At 54.1% G+C, this 22,758-nt stretch overlaps 1 protein-coding gene across 1 annotated transcript in view; it reads right to left on the reverse strand.

Annotated features, from left to right (window-relative positions):
* The window catches only part of LOC120921661, an 87,349-nt gene extending 74,694 nt beyond the window's left edge, over window positions 1–12,655 (reverse strand). Inside the window, exon 1 of the mRNA XM_040334178.1 lies at window positions 12,451–12,655. Coding sequence (XP_040190112.1) covers window positions 12,451–12,526 — 76 coding nt within the window. The 5' untranslated portion in view covers window positions 12,527–12,655. The remainder of the gene's footprint in view (window positions 1–12,450) is intronic.
* Window positions 12,656–22,758: the final 10,103 nt, after the last annotated feature.

The raw sequence follows: 22,758 nt of genomic DNA on the forward strand, positions 1-22,758 counted from the left end.
TCCTCCCAATCCCCACTGCTGTGTACTATCCCCCCTATACACCCCCAATCCCCACTGCTGGGTACTATCCCCCCTATACTCCCCCCCAATCCCCACTGCTGTGTACTATCCCCCCTATACTCCCCCAATCCCCACTGCTGTGTACTATCCCCCTATACTCCCCCAATCCCCACTGCTGTGTACTATCCCCCCTATACTCCCCCCCAATCCCCACTGCTGTGTACTATCCCCCCTATACTCCCCCCAATCCCCACTGCTGTGTACTATCCCCCCTATACTCCCCCCAATCCCCACTGCTGTGTACTATCCCCCTATACTCCCCCAATCCCCACTGCTGTGTACTATCCCCTTATACTCCCCCAATCCCCACTGCTGTGTACTATCCCCCTATACTCCCCCAATCCCCACTGCTGTGTACTATCCCCCTATACTCCCCCAATCTCCACTGCTGGGTACTATCCCCCCTATACTCCCCCCAATCCCCACTGCTGTGTACTATCCCCCCTATACTCCCCCCCCAATCCCCACTGCTGTGTACTATCCCCCTATACTCCTCCCAATCCCCACTGCTGTGTACTATCCCCCTATACTCCCCCAATCTCCACTGCTGGGTACTATCCCCCCTATACTCCCCCCAATCCCCACTGCTGTGTACTATCCCCCTATACTCCCCCAATCTCCACTGCTGGGTACTATCCCCCCTATACTCCCCCCAATCCCCACTGCTGTGTACTATCCCCCTATACTCCCCCCAATCCCCACTGCTGTGTACTATCCCCCTATACTCCCCCAATCCCCACTGCTGTGTACTATCCCCCTATACTCCCCCCAATCCCCACTGCTGTGTACTATCCCCCTATACTCCCCCAATCCCCACTGCTGTGTACTATCCCCCCTATACTCCCCCCAATCCCCACTGCTGTGTACTATCCCCCCTATACTCCCCCCAATCCCCACTGCTGTGTACTATCCCCCTATACTCCCCCCAATCCCCACTGCTGTGTACTATCCCCCTATACTCCCCCCAATCCCCACTGCTGTGTACTATCCCCTCTATACTCCCCCCAATCCCCACTGCTGTGTACTATCCCCCCTATACTCCCCCCAATCCCCACTGCTGTGTACTATCCCCTCTATACTCCCCCCAATCCCCACTGCTGTGTACTATCCCCCTATACTCCCCCCAATCCCCACTGCTGTGTACTATCCCTCCTACATACCCCCAATCCCCACTGCTGTGTACTATCCCCCTATACTCCCCCAATCCCACTGCTGTGTACTATCCCCCTATACTCCCCCCAATCCCCACTGCTGTGTACTATCCCCCTATACTCCCCCCAATCCCCACTGCTGTGTACTATCCCCCTATACTCCCCCCAATCCCCACTGCTGTGTACTATCCCCCTATACTCCCCCAATCCCCACTGCTGTGTACTATCCCCCCTATACTCCCCCAATCCCCACTGCTGTGTACTATCCCCCCTATACTCCCCCAATCCCCACTGCTGTGTACTATCCCCCTATACTCCCCACAATCCCCACTACTGTGTACTATCCCCCCTATACTCCCCCAATCCCCACTGCTGTGTACTATCCCCCCTATACTCCCCCCCAATCCCCACTGCTGTGTACTATCCCCCTACACTCCCCCCAATCCCACTGCTGGGTTCTATGCCCCCATACTCACCCCAATCCCCACTGCTGTGTACTATCCCCCTATACTCCCCCCAATCCCCACTGCTGTGTACTATCCCCCTATACTCCCCCCAATCCCCACTGCTGTGTACTATCCCCCTATACTCCCCCCAATCCCCACTGCTGTGTACTATCCCCCTATACTCCCCCCAATCCCCCCTATATTCCCCCAATCCCCACTGCTGTGTACTATCCCCCTATACTCCCCCCCAATCCCCACTGCTGTGTACTATCCCCCTATACACCCCCCAATCCCCACTACTGTGTACTATCCCCCTATACTCCCCCCAATCCCCACTGCTGTGTACTATCCCCCTATACTCCCCCCAATCCCCACTGCTGTGTACTATCCCCCTATACTCCTCCCCCAATCCCCACTGCTGTGTACTATCCCCCTATACTCACCCCAATCCCCACTGCTGTGTACTATCCCCCTATACTCCCCCCAATCCCCACTGCTGGGAACTATCCCCCTATACTCCCCCCAATCCCCACTGCTGTGTACTATCCCCCTATACTCCCCCCCAATCCCCACTGCTGTGTACTATCCCTCTATACTCCCCCCAATCCCCACTGCTGTGTACTATCCCCCTATACTCCCCCCCAATCCCCACTGCTGTGTACTATCCCCCTATACTCCCCCCAATCCCCACTGCTGTGTACTATCCCCCTATACTCCCCCCAATCCCCACTGCTGTGTACTATCCCCCTATACTCTCCCAATCCCCACTGATGTGTACTATCCCCCCTATACTCCCCCCAATCCCCACTGCTGTGTACTATCCCTCTATACTCCCCCCAATCCCCACTGCTGTGTACTATCCCCCTATACTCCCCCCAATCCCCACTGCTGTGTACTATCCCCCTATACTCCCCCCAATCCCAACTGCTGTGTACTATCCCCCTATACTCCCCCCAATCCCCACTGCTGTGTACTATCCCCCCAATCCCCGCTGCTGTGTACTATCCCCCTATACTCCCCCCAATCCCCACTGCTGTGTACTATCCCCCTATACTCCCCCCAATCCCCACTGCTGTGTACTATCCCCCCTATACTCCCCCCAATCCCCACTGCTGTGTACTATCCCCCCTATACTCCCCCCAATCCCCACTGCTGTGTACTATCCCTCTATACTCCCCCCCAATCCCCACTGCTGTGTACTATCCCCCTATACTCCCCCCCAATCCCCACTGCTGTGTACAATCCCCCTATACTCCCCCAATCCCCACTGCTGTGTACTATCCCCCTATACTCCCCCCAATCCCCACTGCTGTGTACTATCCCCCTATACTCCCCCAATCCCCACTGCTGTGTACTATCCCCCTATACTCCCCCCAATCCCCACTGCTGGGTACTATCCCCCTATACTCCCTCCAATCCCCACTGCTGTGTACTATCCCCCCTATACTCCCCCCAATCCCCACTGCTGTGTACTATCCCCCCTATACTCCCCCCAATCCCCACTGCTGTGTACTATCCCCCTATACTCCCCCCAATCCCCACTGCTGTGTACTATCCCCCCTATACTCCCCCCAATCCCCACTGCTGTGTACTATCCCCCCTATACTCCCCCCAATCCCCACTGCTGTGTACTATCCCCCCTATACCCCCCCCCAATCCACACTGCTGTGTACTATCCCCCTATACTCACCCCAATCCCCACTGCTGTGTACTACCCCCCTATACTCCCCCCCCAATCCCCACTGCTGTGTACTATCCCCCTATACTCCCCCCAATCCCCACTGCCGTGTACTATCCCCCTATACTCCCCCCAATCCCCACTGCTGTGTACTATCCCCCTATACTCCCCCAATCCCCACTGCTGGGTACTATCCCCCTATACTCCCCCCCCAATCCCCACTGCTGTGTACTATCCCCCCTATACTCCCCCCCAATCCCCACTGCTGTGTACTATCCCCCTATACTCCCCCAATCCCCACTGCTGGGTACTATCCCCCTATACTCCCCCCCCAATCCCCACTGCTGTGTACTATCCCCCCTATACTCCCCCCCAATCCCCACTGCTGTGTACTATCCCCCTATACTCCCCCAATCCCCACTGCTGTGTACTATCCCCCTATACTCCCCCCAATCCCCACTGCTGTGTACTATCCCCCTATACTCCCCCAATCCCCACTGCTGTGTACTATCCCCCTATACTCTCCCAATCCCCACTGCTGTGTACTATCCCCCCCTATACTCCCCCACAATCCCCACTGCTGTGTACTATCCCCCTATACTCCCCCCAATCCCCACTGCTGTGTACTATCCCCCTATACTCCCCCAATCCCCACTGATGTGTACTATCCCCCTATACTCCCCCAATCCCCACTGCTGGGTACTATCCCCCTATACTCCCCCCCCAATCCCCACTGCTGTGTACTATCCCCCCTATACTCCCCCCCAATCCCCACTGCTGTGTACTATCCCCCTATACTCCCCCAATCCCCACTGCTGGGTACTATCCCCCTATACTCCCCCCCCAATCCCCACTGCTGTGTACTATCCCCCCTATACCCCCCCCCAATCCCCACTGCTGTGTACTATCCCCCTATACTCCCCCAATCCTCACTGCTGTGTACTTTCCCCCTATACTCCCCCCAATCCCCACTGCTGGGTACTATCCCCCCTATACTCCTCCCAATCCCCACTGCTGTGTACTATCCCCCCTATACACCCCCAATCCCCACTGCTGGGTACTATCCCCCCTATACTCCCCCCCAATCCCCACTGCTGTGTACTATCCCCCCTATACTCCCCCAATCCCCACTGCTGTGTACTATCCCCCTATACTCCCCCAATCCCCACTGCTGTGTACTATCCCCCCTATACTCCCCCCCAATCCCCACTGCTGTGTACTATCCCCCCTATACTCCCCCCAATCCCCACTGCTGTGTACTATCCCCCCTATACTCCCCCCAATCCCCACTGCTGTGTACTATCCCCCTATACTCCCCCAATCCCCACTGCTGTGTACTATCCCCCTATACTCCCCCAATCCCCACTGCTGTGTACTATCCCCCTATACTCCCCCAATCCCCACTGCTGTGTACTATCCCCCTATACTCCCCCAATCTCCACTGCTGGGTACTATCCCCCCTATACTCCCCCCAATCCCCACTGCTGTGTACTATCCCCCCTATACTCCCCCCCCAATCCCCACTGCTGTGTACTATCCCCCTATACTCCTCCCAATCCCCACTGCTGTGTACTATCCCCCTATACTCCCCCAATCTCCACTGCTGGGTACTATCCCCCTATACTCCCCCCAATCCCCACTGCTGTGTACTATCCCCCTATACTCCCCCAATCCCCACTGCTGTGTACTATCCCCCCTATACTCCCCCCAATCCCCACTGCTGTGTACTATCCCCCCTATACTCCCCCCAATCCCCACTGCTGTGTACTATCCCCCTATACTCCCCCCAATCCCCACTGCTGTGTACTATCCCCCTATACTCCCCCCAATCCCCACTGCTGTGTACTATCCCCTCTATACTCCCCCCAATCCCCACTGCTGTGTACTATCCCCCCTATACTCCCCCCAATCCCCACTGCTGTGTACTATCCCCTCTATACTCCCCCCAATCCCCACTGCTGTGTACTATCCCCCTATACTCCCCCCAATCCCCACTGCTGTGTACTATCCCTCCTACATACCCCCAATCCCCACTGCTGTGTACTATCCCCCTATACTCCCCCAATCCCACTGCTGTGTACTATCCCCCTATACTCCCCCCAATCCCCACTGCTGTGTACTATCCCCCTATACTCCCCCCAATCCCCACTGCTGTGTACTATCCCCCTATACTCCCCCCAATCCCCACTGCTGTGTACTATCCCCCTATACTCCCCCAATCCCCACTGCTGTGTACTATCCCCCCTATACTCCCCCAATCCCCACTGCTGTGTACTATCCCCCCTATACTCCCCCAATCCCCACTGCTGTGTACTATCCCCCTATACTCCCCACAATCCCCACTACTGTGTACTATCCCCCCTATACTCCCCCAATCCCCACTGCTGTGTACTATCCCCCCTATACTCCCCCCCAATCCCCACTGCTGTGTACTATCCCCCTATACTCCCCCCAATCCCCACTGCTGTGTACTATCCCCCTATACTCCCCCCAATCCCCACTGCTGTGTACTATCCCCCTATACTCCCCCCAATCCCCACTGCTGTGTACTATCCCCCTATACTCCCCCCAATCCCCCCTATATTCCCCCAATCCCCACTGCTGTGTACTATCCCCCTATACTCCCCCCCAATCCCCACTGCTGTGTACTATCCCCCTATACACCCCCCAATCCCCACTACTGTGTACTATCCCCCTATACTCCCCCCAATCCCCACTGCTGTGTACTATCCCCCTATACTCCCCCCAATCCCCACTGCTGTGTACTATCCCCCTATACTCCTCCCAATCTCCACTGCTGGGTACTATCCCCCCTATACTCCCCCCAATCCCCCTGCTGGGAACTACCCCCCATACTCACCCCAATCCCCACTGCTGTGTACTATCCCCCTATACTCACCCCAATCCCCACTGCTGTGTACTATCCCCCTATACTCCCCCCAATCCCCACTGCTGGGAACTATCCCCCTATACTCCCCCCAATCCCCACTGCTGTGTACTATCCCCCTATACTCCCCCCCAATCCCCACTGCTGTGTACTATCCCTCTATACTCCCCCCAATCCCCACTGCTGTGTACTATCCCCCTATACTCCCCCCCAATCCCCACTGCTGTGTACTATCCCCCTATACTCCCCCCAATCCCCACTGCTGTGTACTATCCCCCTATACTCCCCCCAATCCCCACTGCTGTGTACTATCCCCCTATACTCTCCCAATCCCCACTGATGTGTACTATCCCCCCTATACTCCCCCCAATCCCCACTGCTGTGTACTATCCCTCTATACTCCCCCCAATCCCCACTGCTGTGTACTATCCCCCTATACTCCCCCCAATCCCCACTGCTGTGTACTATCCCCCTATACTCCCCCCAATCCCAACTGCTGTGTACTATCCCCCTATACTCCCCCCAATCCCCACTGCTGTGTACTATCCCCCCAATCCCCCCTGCTGTGTACTATCCCCCTATACTCCCCCCAATCCCCACTGCTGTGTACTATCCCCCTATACTCCCCCCAATCCCCACTGCTGTGTACTATCCCCCCTATACTCCCCCCAATCCCCACTGCTGTGTACTATCCCCCCTATACTCCCCCCAATCCCCACTGCTGTGTACTATCCCTCTATACTCCCCCCCAATCCCCACTGCTGTGTACTATCCCCCTATACTCCCCCCCAATCCCCACTGCTGTGTACAATCCCCCTATACTCCCCCAATCCCCACTGCTGTGTACTATCCCCCTATACTCCCCCCAATCCCCACTGCTGTGTACTATCCCCCTATACTCCCCCAATCCCCACTGCTGTGTACTATCCCCCTATACTCCCCCCAATCCCCACTGCTGGGTACTATCCCCCTATACTCCCTCCAATCCCCACTGCTGTGTACTATCCCCCCTATACTCCCCCCAATCCCCACTGCTGTGTACTATCCCCCCTATACTCCCCCCAATCCCCACTGCTGTGTACTATCCCCCTATACTCCCCCCAATCCCCACTGCTGTGTACTATCCCCCCTATACTCCCCCCAATCCCCACTGCTGTGTACTATCCCCCCTATACTCCCCCCAATCCCCACTGCTGTGTACTATCCCCCCTATACTCCCCCCCAATCCACACTGCTGTGTACTATCCCCCTATACTCACCCCAATCCCCACTGCTGTGTACTACCCCCCTATACTCCCCCCCCAATCCCCACTGCTGTGTACTATCCCCCTATACTCCCCCCAATCCCCACTGCCGTGTACTATCCCCCTATACCCCCCCCAATCCCCACTGCTGTGTACTATCCCCCTATACTCCCCCAATCCCCACTGCTGGGTACTATCCCCCTATACTCCCCCCCCAATCCCCACTGCTGTGTACTATCCCCCCTATACTCCCCCCCAATCCCCACTGCTGTGTACTATCCCCCTATACTCCCCCAATCCCCACTGCTGGGTACTATCCCCCTATACTCCCCCCCCAATCCCCACTGCTGTGTACTATCCCCCCTATACTCCCCCCCAATCCCCACTGCTGTGTACTATCCCCCTATACTCCCCCAATCCCCACTGCTGTGTACTATCCCCCTATACTCCCCCCAATCCCCACTGCTGTGTACTATCCCCCTATACTCCCCCAATCCCCACTGCTGTGTACTATCCCCCTATACTCTCCCAATCCCCACTGCTGTGTACTATCCCCCCCTATACTCCCCCACAATCCCCACTGCTGTGTACTATCCCCCTATACTCCCCCCAATCCCCACTGCTGTGTACTATCCCCCTATACTCCCCCAATCCCCACTGATGTGTACTATCCCCCTATACTCCCCCAATCCCCACTGCTGTGTACTATCCCCCCTATACTCCCCCCAATCCCCACTGCTGTGTACTATCCCCCTATACTCCCCCCAATCCCCACTGCTGTGTACTATCCCCCTATACTCCCCCAATCCCCACTGCTGTGTACTATACCCCCTATACTCCCCCAATCCCCACTGCTGGGTACTATCCCCCCTATACTCCCCCAATCCCCACTGCTGTGTACTATCCCCCTATACTCCCCCCATTCCCCACTGCTGTGTACTATCCCCCTATACTCCCCCCAATCCCCACTGCTGTGTACTATCCCCCTATACTCCCCCCAATCCCCCCTATATTCCCCCAATCCCCACTGCTGTGTACTATCCCCCTATACTCCCCCCCAATCCCCACTGCTGTGTACTATCCCCCTATACTCCCCCCAATCCCCACTGCTGTGTACTATCCCCCTATACTCCCCCAATCCCCACTGCTGTGTACTATCCCCCTATACTCCCCCCAATCCCCACTGCTGTGTACTATCCCCCTATACTCCCCCCAATCCCCACTGCTGTGTACTATCCCCCTATACTCCCCCCAATCCCCCCTATATTCCCCCAATCCCCACTGCTGTGTACTATCCCCCTATACCCCCCCCCAATCCCCACTGCTGTGTACTATCCCCCTATACACCCCCCAATCCCCACTACTGTGTACTATCCCCCTATACTCCCCCCAATCCCCACTGCTGTGTACTATCCCCCTATACTCCCCCCAATCCCCACTGCTGTGTACTATCCCCCTATACTCCTCCCCCAATCCCCACTGCTGTGTACTATCCCCCTATACTCACCCCAATCCCCACTGCTGTGTACTATCCCCCTATACTCCCCCCAATCCCCACTGCTGGGAACTATCCCCCTATACTCCCCCCAATCCCCACTGCTGTGTACTATCCCCCTATACTCCCCCCCAATCCCCACTGCTGTGTACTATCCCTCTATACTCCCCCCAATCCCCACTGCTGTGTACTATCCCCCTATACTCCCCCCCAATCCCCACTGCTGTGTACTATCCCCCTATACTCCCCCCAATCCCCACTGCTGTGTACTATCCCCCTATACTCCCCCAATCCCCACTGATGTGTACTATCCCCCTATACTCCCCCAATCCCCACTGCTGTGTACTATCCCCCCTATACTCCCCCCAATCCCCACTGCTGTGTACTATCCCCCTATACTCCCCCCAATCCCCACTGCTGTGTACTATCCCCCTATACTCCCCCAATCCCCACTGCTGTGTACTATACCCCCTATACTCCCCCAATCCCCACTGCTGGGTACTATCCCCCCTATACTCCCCCAATCCCCACTGCTGTGTACTATCCCCCTATACTCCCCCCAATCCCCACTGCTGTGTACTATCCCCCTATACTCCCCCCAATCCCCACTGCTGTGTACTATCCCCCTATACTCCCCCCAATCCCCACTGCTGTGTACTATCCCCCTATACTCCCCCCAATCCCCCCTATATTCCCCCAATCCCCACTGCTGTGTACTATCCCCCTATACTCCCCCCCAATCCCCACTGCTGTGTACTATCCCCCTATACACCCCCCAATCCCCACTACTGTGTACTATCCCCCTATACTCCCCCCAATCCCCACTGCTGTGTACTATCCCCCTATACTCCCCCCAATCCCCACTGCTGTGTACTATCCCCCTATACTCCTCCCCCAATCCCCACTGCTGTGTACTATCCCCCTATACTCACCCCAATCCCCACTGCTGTGTACTATCCCCCTATACTCCCCCCCAATCCCCACTGCTGTGTACTATCCCCCTATACTCCCCCCAATCCCCACTGCTGGGAACTATCCCCCTATACTCCCCCCAATCCCCACTGCTGTGTACTATCCCCCTATACTCCCCCCCAATCCCCACTGCTGTGTACTATCCCTCTATACTCCCCCCAATCCCCACTGCTGTGTACTATCCCCCTATACTCCCCCCCAATCCCCACTGCTGTGTACTATCCCCCTATACTCCCCCCAATCCCCACTGCTGTGTACTATCCCCCTATACTCCCCCAATCCCCACTGATGTGTACTATCCCCCTATACTCCCCCCAATCCCCACTGCTGTGTACTATCCCCCTATACTCCCCCCAATCCCCACTGCTGTGTACTATCCCCCTATACTCTCCCAATCCCCACTGATGTGTACTATCCCCCCTATACTCCCCCCAATCCCCACTGCTGTGTACTATCCCCCTATACTCCCCCAATCCCCACTGCTGTGTACTATCCCCCTATACTCCCCCAATCCCCACTGCTGTGTACTATCCCCCTATACTCACCCAATCCCCACTGCTGTGTACTATCCCCCTATACTCCCCCAATCCCCACTGCTGTGTACTATACCCCCTATACTCCCCCCAATCCCCACTGCTGTGTACTATCCCCCTATACTCCCCCCAATCCCCACTGCTGTGTACTATCCCCCTATACTCCCCCCAATCCCAACTGCTGTGTACTATCCCCCTATACTCCCCCCAATCCCCACTGCTGTGTACTATCCCCCCAATCCCCACTGCTGTGTACTATCCCCCTATACTCCCCCCAATCCCCACTGCTGTGTACTATCCCCCTATACTCCCCCCAATCCCCACTGCTGTGTACTATCCCCCCTATACTCCCCCCAATCCCCACTACTGTGTACTATCCCCCTATACTCCCCCAATCCCCACTGCTGTGTACTATCCCCCTATACTCCCCCCAATCCCCACTGCTGTGTACTATCCCCCTATACTCCCCCCAATCCCCACTGCTGTGTACTATCCCCCTATACTCCCCCCAATCCCCACTGCTGTGTACTATCCCCCCTATACTCCCCCCAATCCCCACTGCTGTGTACTATCCCCCCTATACTCCCCCCAATCCCCACTGCTGTGTACTATCCCCCCTATACTCCCCCCAATCCCCACTGCTGTGTACTATCCCCCTATACTCCCCCAATCCCCACTGCTGTGTACTATCCCCCCTATACTCCCCCCAATCCCCACTGCTGTGTACTATCCCCCTATACTCCCCCAATCCCCACTGATGTGTACTATCCCCCTATACTCCCCCCAATCCCCACTGCTGTGTACTATCCCCCTATACTCCCCCCAATCCCCACTGCTGTGTACTATCCCCCTATACTCCCCCAATCCCCACTGCTGTGTACTATACCCCCTATACTCCCCCAATCCCCACTGCTGGGTACTATCCCCCCTATACTCCCCCAATCCCCACTGCTGGGTACTATCCCCCCTATACTCCCCCAATCCCCACTGCTGTGTACTATCCCCCTATACTCCCCCCAATCCCCACTGCTGTGTACTATCCCCCTATACTCCCCCAATCCCCACTGCTGTGTACTATCCCCCCTATACTCCCCCCAATCCCCACTGCTGTGTACTATCCCCCTATACTCCCCCCAATCCCCACTGCTGTGTACTATCCCCCTATACTCCCCCAATCCCCACTGCTGTGTACTATACCCCCTATACTCCCCCAATCCCCACTGCTGGGTACTATCCCCCCTATACTCCCCCAATCCCCACTGCTGGGTACTATCCCCCCTATACTCCCCCAATCCCCACTGCTGTGTACTATCCCCCTATACTCCCCCCAATCCCCACTGCTGTGTACTATCCCCCTATACTCCCCCAATCCCCACTGCTGTATACTATCCCCCTATACTCCCCCAATCCCCACTGCTGTGTACTATCCCCCCTATACTCCCCCAATCCCCACTGCTGTGTACTATCCCCCTATACTCCCCCAATCCCCACTGCTGTGTACTATCCCCCCTATACTCCCCCCAATCCCCACTGCTGTGTACTATCCCCCTATACACCCCCAATCCCCACTGCTGTGTACTATCCCCCTATACTCCCCCCAATCCCCACTGCTGTGTACTATCCCCCCTATACTCCCCCAATCCCCACTGCTGTGTACTATCCCCCCTATACTCCCCCAATCCCCACTGCTGGGTACTATCCCCCTATACTCCCCCAATCCCCACTGCTGTGTACTATCCCCCTATACTCCCCCAATCCCCACTGCTGTGTACTATCCCCCTATACTCCCCCAATCCCCACTGCTGTATACTATCCCCCTATACTCACCCCAATCCCCACTGCTGTGTACTATCCCCCTATACTCCCCCCAATCCCCACTGCTGGGTACTATCCCCCTATACTCCCCCCCAATCCCCACTGCTGTGTACTATCCCCCTATACTCCCCCAATCCCCACTGCTGTGTACTATCCCCCCTATACTCACCCCCAGTATTTTGTAGAAGTCCTCCTAGCACAATTAATAGGCATATCGGCCCGGTATGTTTTCTGTTATTCGCCATCAGCACCGCACCCAGTACAGCTCTGGAAGGGAAATCAGTCCGTGACGTCAGATCGAAAGTGAAAGCTGAAAACGGAGCCTTTGAGAGGAGTGTGGCTGCAGAGTGGAGCTCCAGAGATGACAGGAAGCATGTGACCTCCACTCCACTTTTTTTTTTTTTTTACTGAACTTTATTGTGCCTCTTACTGATCCCATCCTCCCACCACTGATCTCACCCCCATGACCACTGTTGTAGAAGTAATGGGGGGGATAGGGATGAGATCAGTGGTGGGGGGATGGGATCAGAAAAAGGCACAGGTGGTGGAGGTTGGCATCGATTGCTCAGCTCTGCAAAATGTCACTTACCGTCAATCAATCGATTCCCCTAGATTTCCGTTTAATCGGTCGCCGTCACCGTGCCTTCTAATCTCCCGCCAGGATGCCTTCTTGCCTCATAGGTAGACGGTATAGTTACTCCACGAAGAGAGGAAAGCTCCTCCTCTGCCTTCTCTTATTGATGACTTATTTTTTCAGTGTCCACCCCCAGTCTCAGCGCTGCCTCTGCCCAGGCCCAGATTTACTCCCTTTGCCGCCCCAAGGCCAGGTCCTTCAATGCTGCCCCACCACACACACACCATCACATAGGGGGACTCCCCAGAGAGCCCCCCTTACATTGGTGTCCCCAAAGGGCCTCCCTACTTACATCAGGGTCCCCAGAGAGCCTCCCCTCTTACATTAGTGTCCCCAGAGAGCCTCCCTACTTACATCAGGGTCCCCAGAGAGCCCTTCTTACATCAGGGTCCCCAGAGAGCCTCCCTACTTACATCAGGGTCCCCAGAGAGCCTCCCCTCTTACATTAGTGTCCCCAGAGAGCCCCTCCTTACATCAGGGTCCCCAGAGAGCCTCCCCTCTTACATTAGTGTCCCCAGAGAGCCTCCCTACTTACATCAGGGTCCCCAGAGAGTCTCCCCCTACATTAGAGTCCCCAGAGAGCCTCCCCCTACATTAGGGTCCCCAGAGAGCCTCCCCTTACATCAGGGTGCCCAGAGAGTCTCCCCCTACATCAGGGTCCCCAGAGAGTCTCCCCCTACATTAGGGTCCCCAGAGAGCCTCCCCTTACATCAGGGTCTCCAGAGAGTCTCCCCCTACATTAGGGTCCCCAGATAGCCCCCCTTACACCATGGTCCCCAGAGAGTTTCTCCCCCTACATTAGGGTCCCTAGAGAGCCTCCCCTTACATCAGGGTCCCCAGAGAGTCTCCCACTACATTAGGGTCCCTGGAGAGCCTCCCTTATACCAGGGTCCCCAGAGAGTCTCTCCCCCTATATTAGGGTCCCCAGAGAGCCTCCCCTTACATCAGGGTCCCCAGAGAGTCTCCCACTACATTAGGGTCCCTGGAGAGCCTCCCTTATACCAGGGTCCCCAGAGAGTCTCTCCCCCTATATTAGGGTCCCCAGAGAGCCTCCCCTTACATCAGGGTCCCCAGTGTCGTGGAAAAATTCCCTTGGGCTTTGTATGCAAATCCACACCGCGCCAAAATGTGCACTTCCAGCGTCTCAATGCACACAAAGCATACATCAGGGTTCCCAGAGAGCCTCCCTACTTACATCAGGGTCCCCAGAGAGTCTCCCCCTACATTAGGGTCCCCAGAGAGTCTCCCCCTACATTAGGGTCCCCAGAGAGCCTCCCCTTACATCATGGTCCCCAGAGAGTCTTCCCCTACATTAGGGTCCCCAGCAGGGGTGTTAGAGGCGAGCTGGGGAGGCTGAAGCCCCGAATGGGTCCGTGAAAAGCCCCGAGTCTCGGCCATTAGGGATGTCACACATAGCCCCGAGTCCCGCCGAGCAGGGAACATTTTATTTACATCTTACAGCACTTCACTTGGCTCCTGCGCTGTTATCTGTTTTTTTTCAGCCCTTCCGCCTGGTTGGCTGGTGGAACTGTCTGTCTCCCTCGATGTGGGAGTGGCGAGGAACACCAGCCAACCAGGCGGAAGGGCTGAAAAAAACAGAATAACGTCCCAGGAGCCCAAGTGAAGTAGGCAGCGATTGGCGGGCGGTGGAGTGGGAGGCGCTGTGCCTCTGTGGTGCGCTGATTGGCCGTATGGGATATGATGCCCATCATGCCATGACGTGTACACGACACGTGTTTACAGCGCGGCGGCGGCACCAAGTTTGATTTTCTCCATCTGGAGAATCCAGGCAGCAAGCCAAGGTAAGCAAAAAACACTCTCCCCTATACCGCAGGGGAGAGAGACAGGGAGCAGTGCCAAGTAGAGAGCTGCTAAAGTAAATAAACCAGCAGGTGATTGCCCTCTGTTCAGCGCTGCTCACTGTCTCTCTCCATCTGCATGGTTAATGTAGGAAAGGGCAGAGCTGGGGGGTGTCTGTGTAAATCTAAAGGGGTCTAGTGGTGCAGAGTGTTGCTGTCTAATGTAAAAGGGGCCCAGAGGTGTGGTGCGGTGCTGTGTAATGTAAAAGGTGTCCAAAGGTGCAGTGCTGTGTAATGTAAAAGGGGTCCAGAGTGCTGTGTAATGTAAAAGGGGTCCAGAGTGCTGTGTAGTGTAAAAGGGGTCCAGAGATGCGGTGCTGTGTAATGTAAAAGGGGTCCAGAGGTTCGGGGCCCTGTGTAATGTAAAAGGGGTCCAGAGATGCGGTGCTGTGTAATGTAAAAAGTAGTGTAGTCAGGCCAGTGTAGTGTAGTCAGGTCAGTGTATGCAATGCAGGTCAGGTCAGTGTAGTGTATGCAGGTCAGGTCAGTGTATGCAATGCAGGTAAGGTCAGTGTATGTTGGTCAGGACAGGTCAGTGTTAGTGTATGTTGGTTAGGACAGGACAGTGTATGTAGGACAGGACAGGTCAGTGTATGTAGGACAGGACAGGTCAGTGTATGTAGGACAGGACAGGTCAGTGTATGTAGGACAGGTCAGGTCAGTGTATGTAGGACAGGTCAGGTCAGTGTATGTAGGACAGGACAGGTCAGTGTTAGTACAGGACAGGTCAGTGTTAGTACAGGACAGGTCAGTGTTAGTGTAGGACAGGACAGGTCAGTGTATGTTGGTCAGGACAGGTCAGTGTATGTTGGTCAGTAGTGTTGCTCACGAATATTCGCATTGCGAATATTCGACTCGAATATAGCATATTCGAGAAATCGCGCTATATTTCGAAATTCGCGGTGAATATTCGCAATTCCGAATATTCGATTTTTTACAATTTTTTTTTTAAAACAGATCACATCCTAGATATCTCCATCGACGTCTAAAAGCATTGCTGGTATCATTAGAGTCCCTGGGCCGAGTAGCTGAAGCGTTCATTGAATTTTCCAGAAAGATCGCAATGCGATTATTCGGCAAACGCAATATCGCGCGATTATTTTCCTCGCCCCGATCTTCCGCATCAGAGCGATTTTTACAGTTTCATTTTTAAAACAGATCACATCCTAGTGATCTCCATAGACGTCTAAAAGCATTGCTGGTATGATTAGAGACCTTGGGCCGAGTAGCTGAAGCGATCATTTTATATTGCCGAATAATCGCAATGCGAATATTCGGCAATAGGAATATTCGGCAATAGGAATATTGCGCGATTATTTGCTCCGCCCTTTTGCATCAGAGCCAATCAGAGTTCTCCTTCCACACTCGTCAGAGGTTAGCAACCAATAGGAACCTGCCTGCATGGACATTATATAAGCTCACTCCCAGCACCATTTCATTGCAGATTCAGAAGCTGGCTATAGAGTGTGGAGGCTGTTTCTGTGTTCCTGTGTCTTTGTTCCTGATTGATTTAGATCATCACCAGCATAGTGCTGCATTGCTATTTAGTGATTCCAGTGCATCTTTTCCAGTATATCAACTGCTTTTTTCAAAGCAATAGACCCAAGAGCTTTTTTCAAAGCTACGTTTTGTGCTGTTTTGTGCTGTTTTGTTCATTTGTGTTACTGTTTGATCCTGCATCTTCGCTGTTCAGTGATATTTGCTAGAGATTTCAGTGCACATTTTGCTGAGCTTTCTAAAAGAGCTTTTCTAAAAGCTAAGTTTTGTTCATCTTGTGTTACTGTTAGATCTTGCAGGTTCGCTGTTCAGTGATATTTGCTAGGCATTTCAGTTCACATTTTGTTTAGTTTTTCCTAAAGAGCTTTTCTAAAAGCTAAGTTTTGTGTTCAGTTTAGTTAAATTTTGTGTAGTAAGTGTACACACTGTTAGTGTACATTTATTTCATCTAGCTTAGCTTAGTGTGTGTTTAGTGTCTGTGTTTTGTGTTTAAAAAAAAAAAAAAAGTTAGTGTTTGTTTAGTGCTTTTTTTTTTTTTCTTTAATTTTGTAGTCCTTGTCTTTGGTGTACTACTTTTCTTATAGTTTAGTAGCTGTCTGTGTACGTCTTTGTCTGCGTGCCTGTCTTGTAAAAAAAAACACAAAAACACATTTTGTTCACATTTCCCCCCCCCCCCAATAAAGTTTACCCCCCCCACACACATATCAGCAATAATGAGCGGCATCCGTGGCCGTGGCAGCAGGGGTAGGGGAGTTACTCCGAGTGCAGGATTGCTGCCAGCACGGGGTACCTCTCGTGCCCCTACTAGTGTTAGAGGATCGGGTGCAAGGGGAGTACGCCTGATCCGGGAGTTCTTCCCATCGGGCAGCCGCCCGATATTGCCATCTCAGGCTGAAGTAGTGGTGGACTACATGGGGCACAGCAGTGCCACTGAGTCGTCGGTCCCGACTCACAGTAGTACCACCATTACACCGGTGCCTGTAGTACCCCCCCCCCCAGCCCCCAAGAGTCCAGCATCTTACTGTTCGACAGCGACAGTGATAGGGATATCTTGGGGGAGGCCATGCATCAGGCAGACCTTCAGCTCTGTCCTGATGGTCAGGACCTTTTTGAAGAGATGGATGAGGAGGATGGGATACCTGCTGGCAGTATCCCAGAGACATCCCTTCAAACTGGTGCTGCTGTTTTGGTGCAGAAAACAGCAGCACCTAGTCAGACCCAGGCGTGGGTGAGGGGACAGCGGAGCCAGGCTAGAGGCTCCATGTCAGTTGGTTCCCTCAGACCAACACATTTCAGCCCTTGGTCTGACATCTCTGGGGGCGAGGAGGGTGACCCATCATGGTTGCCATCTGACGCGTCGGCTCACTACGTCAGTGACGACGGGGAAGGTAGGCACCCTGGTGAAACGGTGCGCCAGGTCACCACCAGGGAGACCATCGTCAGGGTCTCCACTGGTGATGGCAGCAGGAGGTGTCAGGAGGAGGAGCAGCAGCAGCAGCAGCAGCAGCAGCAGGCAGCTCCACCTGTGCGCACCGAGTCCCAGCAGGTGCAAGTAAGCGTCACCCCATCTGACAGGAGGGCGGTGCTGAAGTCACCTGTCTGGAATTACTTTACCCTGGTGGCAGACAACCCTACCGTGGCCATCTGCCGGATTTGTAAAGTGAGGGTGAAGAGAGGGAAGTGTTTGGCTCGGGTGGGTACCACAGCCCTGAACCAGCACCCGAGGATAAACCACTGGGCGGTGTTTGACGAGATGAAGCGTGGTGGTGGTAGCAGCGCCACCACCACAAGTGAGCAGGGTACAGCAGCCCCTGCCACATCTTCATCTCTTTCCAGCAGGTCATGCCCCCCCGCTCCCTCTAGTAGAGGTACTGGTACCGGCAGCCAGACCTCTACTTCCACAGCACCCTCCACGTCTGTGTCCCGCACTGCCGTCCGGCGCCAGGCGTCGATTTCAGACGCCTTTGACCGCACCACTCCCTTCCCCCCTGGAGACCGACGTGTGCGTTCCCTCAATGGGCTCCTGGCAAGGGTTATTGCCCAACATCTGTTGCCCTTCAACATAGTTGACAGCAAACCCTTCAGGCAGATGTTGGAGCAGGCCCAACCCCAATGGCGTGTCCCCAGCCGCCATTTCTTTGCCAGGACTGGTGTCCCTGCCCTACACCAGCACATTGTGCAGAATGTAACCCTGTCGCTGGATCACGCTGTCAGCGACAGGGTTCATCTGACAATGGATGGCTGGACCAGCAGGCATGGGCAGGGGCGCTACATCAGCTTCACGGCCCATTGGGTTTCCCTCCGAGGCGTCGGTGAGGGATCGGCGGCAACCGATCTTGTGGTGCCGCCCCGGGGTGTCCAGGGGAGAACTGCTGGTCTCCCTCAAGCCACTGTCTCCGCAGCTGCTGAGCCTCCCAGCAAGCGCCCCCGTAGCTACTCAAGTGTGGGGCACGTGCGCTGTCAGGCCGTGCTCCAGCTTGTTAGTTTAGGGGACCGGAGACACACTGGAGAAGAAGTGCTGAAAGCACTTCAGGCTCAGGTCCAGAAGTGGCTGACACCCCGAAGGCTCCAGGCAGGTATGGTTGTCTGCGATAACGGCAGCAACCTACTCGCCGCCCTTAGTGCTGGCAGTCTGACCCACGTGCCCTGTCTGGCACATGTCCTCAACCTGGTGGTGCAGAAGTTCCTGCGCACTTATCCAGGGTTGAGTGACATTGTGGCAAAGGCGCGTAGGATTGCCAGCCACTTCAGGCGCTCCCTAACCGCTACCGTGTCCCTGTCCAAGTTGCAGCGGAAGTACAGTCTGCCCCTTCACAGGCTGATTGTGGACAGTGTGACGCGGTGGAACTCCACCCTCCACATGCTGAAGAGGTTGTGGGAGCAGCAAAGGGCGGTGAGGGAGTACCTGATGGAACTAGGCACTGAGAGGGCTTCACCACAACTCCCTTTCATCGCCTGTGCGGAGTGGGGGCAGATAAACCAGGTCTGCCAAGTGTTGTCCTCCTTCGAGCAGGCGACCAAGATGGTCAGCAGTGAGCACATCGGCCTCAATAGCGTGCTGCCAATAGTGTTCATGCTGGAGAGGACACTAGATCGCCTGCTCGAAGCTGGGGAGAGTGCCTTGGTGGAGCAGGAGGAGTCAGCAATGCTCCACCGAGACCAGGGCCAGGACGAGGAGGAGGAGGAGGAGGAGGATGATGATGATGAGGAGGAGGAGGTGGTTGCTGGTGTCGTCCCGGAGTCAGGGCCTGGTCAGGAGGGAGAGCCGATGTTGGGGGCACCGATAGTCCGGGGGTTGGGCATCTCTGATTTTGACCAGCAGCGCCTCAGGGATGAAGAGTCGCACCTCATTCACCTGGCCAGCATTGAGGAGTCACAGCGGGCTGTGCTCTTCCCCATGGCTGCCCACATGCTGAGATGCCTCAGGAGGGACCCCCGGGTTAAGACCATCAAGGCGAGGGATGATTTCTGGATGGCCACCCTTTTGGATCCCAGGTGCAAGGGGAAACTGGAGCAGTTCATCCCAGCCAGCCGGAGGCAGCACCGGATGGAGGAACTGCAGGCAGGCATTGTCAGACGGTTGGAGCAGGCAACTCCCCGGCCTCCAGTTGTCCCCCCTCATCTCACCCAGCAGGTGGCTGCACCCAGCAGCAGCCGAGCAGGGGACCTAATGGAAGAGATGAGGATGTTCTTCCAAACCGAGCGACCCAGTACCAGCACCAGCAGCAGCAGCAGTCACCACCAGCGGCTGGCCCACATGGTGGCAGACTACATGGCGTCCGTCGGTGCTTCTGACAGTATGAGCACCGACGACCCCATGGAGTACTGGGTTGCCAGATTGGACACCTAACGCGAGCTCGCTCAGTATGCGCTGGAGTTATTGTCTTGCCCCCCCTCCAGCGTACTATCTGAGCGGACATTCAGCGCGGCAGGTGGGGTGGTCACGGACAAGAGGACCCGTCTGTCCACAGACTCCGTGGACAGACTCACATTCATAAAGATGAATGAGTCCTGGATCGGCGGTGACTTTCTGGCACCCGTCGTCGGTTCAGGGCGCTGAAGGGTCCCTTGTCATGCATTCCCTGATGAAGCCCCGGACCTGATGTATTTACAGTGCTGAATATAACTATTTTAACATCAGAGAAAATCAATGTTAATATTTGGTACAGTAGGCTTTCTTTGCAATTACAGCGGTCAAACCTTTCTTGTAGTTTTACACCAGCTTTGCACACACTGGAGGAGGGATTTTGGCCCACTCCTCCACACAGATCTTCTCTACATCAGTCATGTTTCTGGGCTCTCGCTGAGAAACACAGAGTTTGAGCTCCCTCCAAAGATTCTCTATTGGGTTTAGGTCTGGAGACTGGCTAGGCCACGCCAGAACCTTGATATGCTCCTTACAGAGCCAATCCTTGGTTATCCTGGCTGTGTGCTTTGGGTCATTGTCATGTTGGAAGACCCAGCCTCGACCCATCTTCAAAGCTCTAACTCAGGGAAGGAGGTTGTTGCCCAAAATCTCGCAATACATGGCCACGGTCATCCTCTCCTTAATACAGTGCAGTCACCCTGTCCCATGTGCAGAAAAACACCACCAAAGCATGATGCTACCACCCCCATGCTTCACATTAGGGATGGCGTTCTTGGCATGGTACTCATCATTATTCTTCCTCCGAACACGGTTAGTGAAATTATGATCAAAAAGTTATATTATGGTCTCATCTGACCACATGATTTTCTCCCATGACTCCTCTGGATCAGTCAAGACACCTATGTCAGCAGTTATTTCACACCCTATATACTCTTATTAATACTGCTGTTCATCATGGCACCTCCTGCCCAAGTGATATGACTCTGTATCAACTACTACTGCTAATACTACTACTGCTGCTTCTGCTGCTGCTGCCCAGTCAAGACACCTATGTCAGCAGTTATTTCACACTCTATATACTTCTATTCCTACTGCTGTTCATCATGGCACCTCCTGCCCATGTGATATGACTCTGTATCAACTACTACTGTTAATACTACTACTGCTGCTTCTGCCGCCCAGTCAATACACCTATGTCAGCAGTTATTTGACACTCTTTATACTCCTATTCCTACTGCTGTTCATCATGGCACCTCCTGCCCATGTGATATGACTCTGTATCAACTACTACTGTTAATACTACTACTGCTGCTTCTGCTGCCCAGTCAAGAGACCTATGTCAGCAGTTATTTCACACCCTATATACTCTTATTAATACTGCTGTTCATCATGGCACCTCCTGCCCAAGTGATATGACTCTGTATCAACTACTACTGCTAATACTACTACTGCTGCTTCTGCTGCTGCTGCCCAGTCAAGACACCTATGTCAGCAGTTATTTCACACTCTATATACTTCTATTCCTACTGCTGTTCATCATGGCACCTCCTGCCCAAGTGATATGACTCTGTGTCAACTACTACTGTTAATACTACTACTGCTGCTTCTGCTGCTGCTGCCGTCCAGTCAATACACCTATGTCAGCAGTTATTTGACACTCTATATACTCCTATTCCTACTGCTGTTCATCATGGCACCTCCTGCCCATGTGATATGACTCTGTATCAACTACTACTGTTAATACTACTACTGCTGCTTCTGCTGCCCAGTCAAGACACCTATGTCATCAGTTATTTCACACCCTATATACTCTTATTAATACTGCTGTTCATCATGGCACCTCCTGCCCAAGTGATATGACTCTGTGTCAACTACTACTGTTAATACTACTACTGCTGCTTCTGCTGCTGTTGCCGCCCAGTCAATACACCTATGTCAGCAGTTATTTCACACTCTATATACTCCTATTCCTACTGCTGTTCATCATGGCACCTCCTGCCCATGTGATATGACTCTGTATCAACTACTACTGTTAATACTACTACTGCTGCTTCTGCTGCTGCTGCCGCCCAGTCAATACACCTATGTCAGCAGTTATTTGACACTCTATATACTCCTATTCCTACTGCTGTTCATCATGGCACCTCCTGCCCATGTGATATGACTCTGTATCAACTACTACTGTTAATACTACTACTGCTGCTTCTGCTGCCCAGTCAAGACACCTATGTCAGCAGTTATTTCACACCCTATATACTCTTATTAATACTGCTGTTCATCAGGGCACCTCCTGCCCAAGTGATATGACTCTGTGTCAACTACTACTGTTAATACTACTACTGCTGCTTCTGCTGCTGCTGCCGCCCAGTCAATACACCTATGTCAGCAGTTATTTGACACTCTATATACTCCTATTCCTACTGCTGTTCATCATGGCACCTCCTGCCCATGTGATATGACTCTGTATCAACTACTACTGTTAATACTACTACTGCTGCTTCTGCTGCCCAGTCAAGACACCTATGTCAGCAGTTATTTCACACCCTATATACTCTTATTAATACTGCTGTTCATCACGGCACCTCCTGCCCAAGTGATATGACTCTGTGTCAACTACTA

The sequence above is a fragment of the Rana temporaria genome (genome assembly GCF_905171775.1).
Source record: "Rana temporaria chromosome 2 unlocalized genomic scaffold, aRanTem1.1 chr2o, whole genome shotgun sequence".
Taxonomy (NCBI): Eukaryota; Metazoa; Chordata; class Amphibia; order Anura; family Ranidae; genus Rana; species Rana temporaria.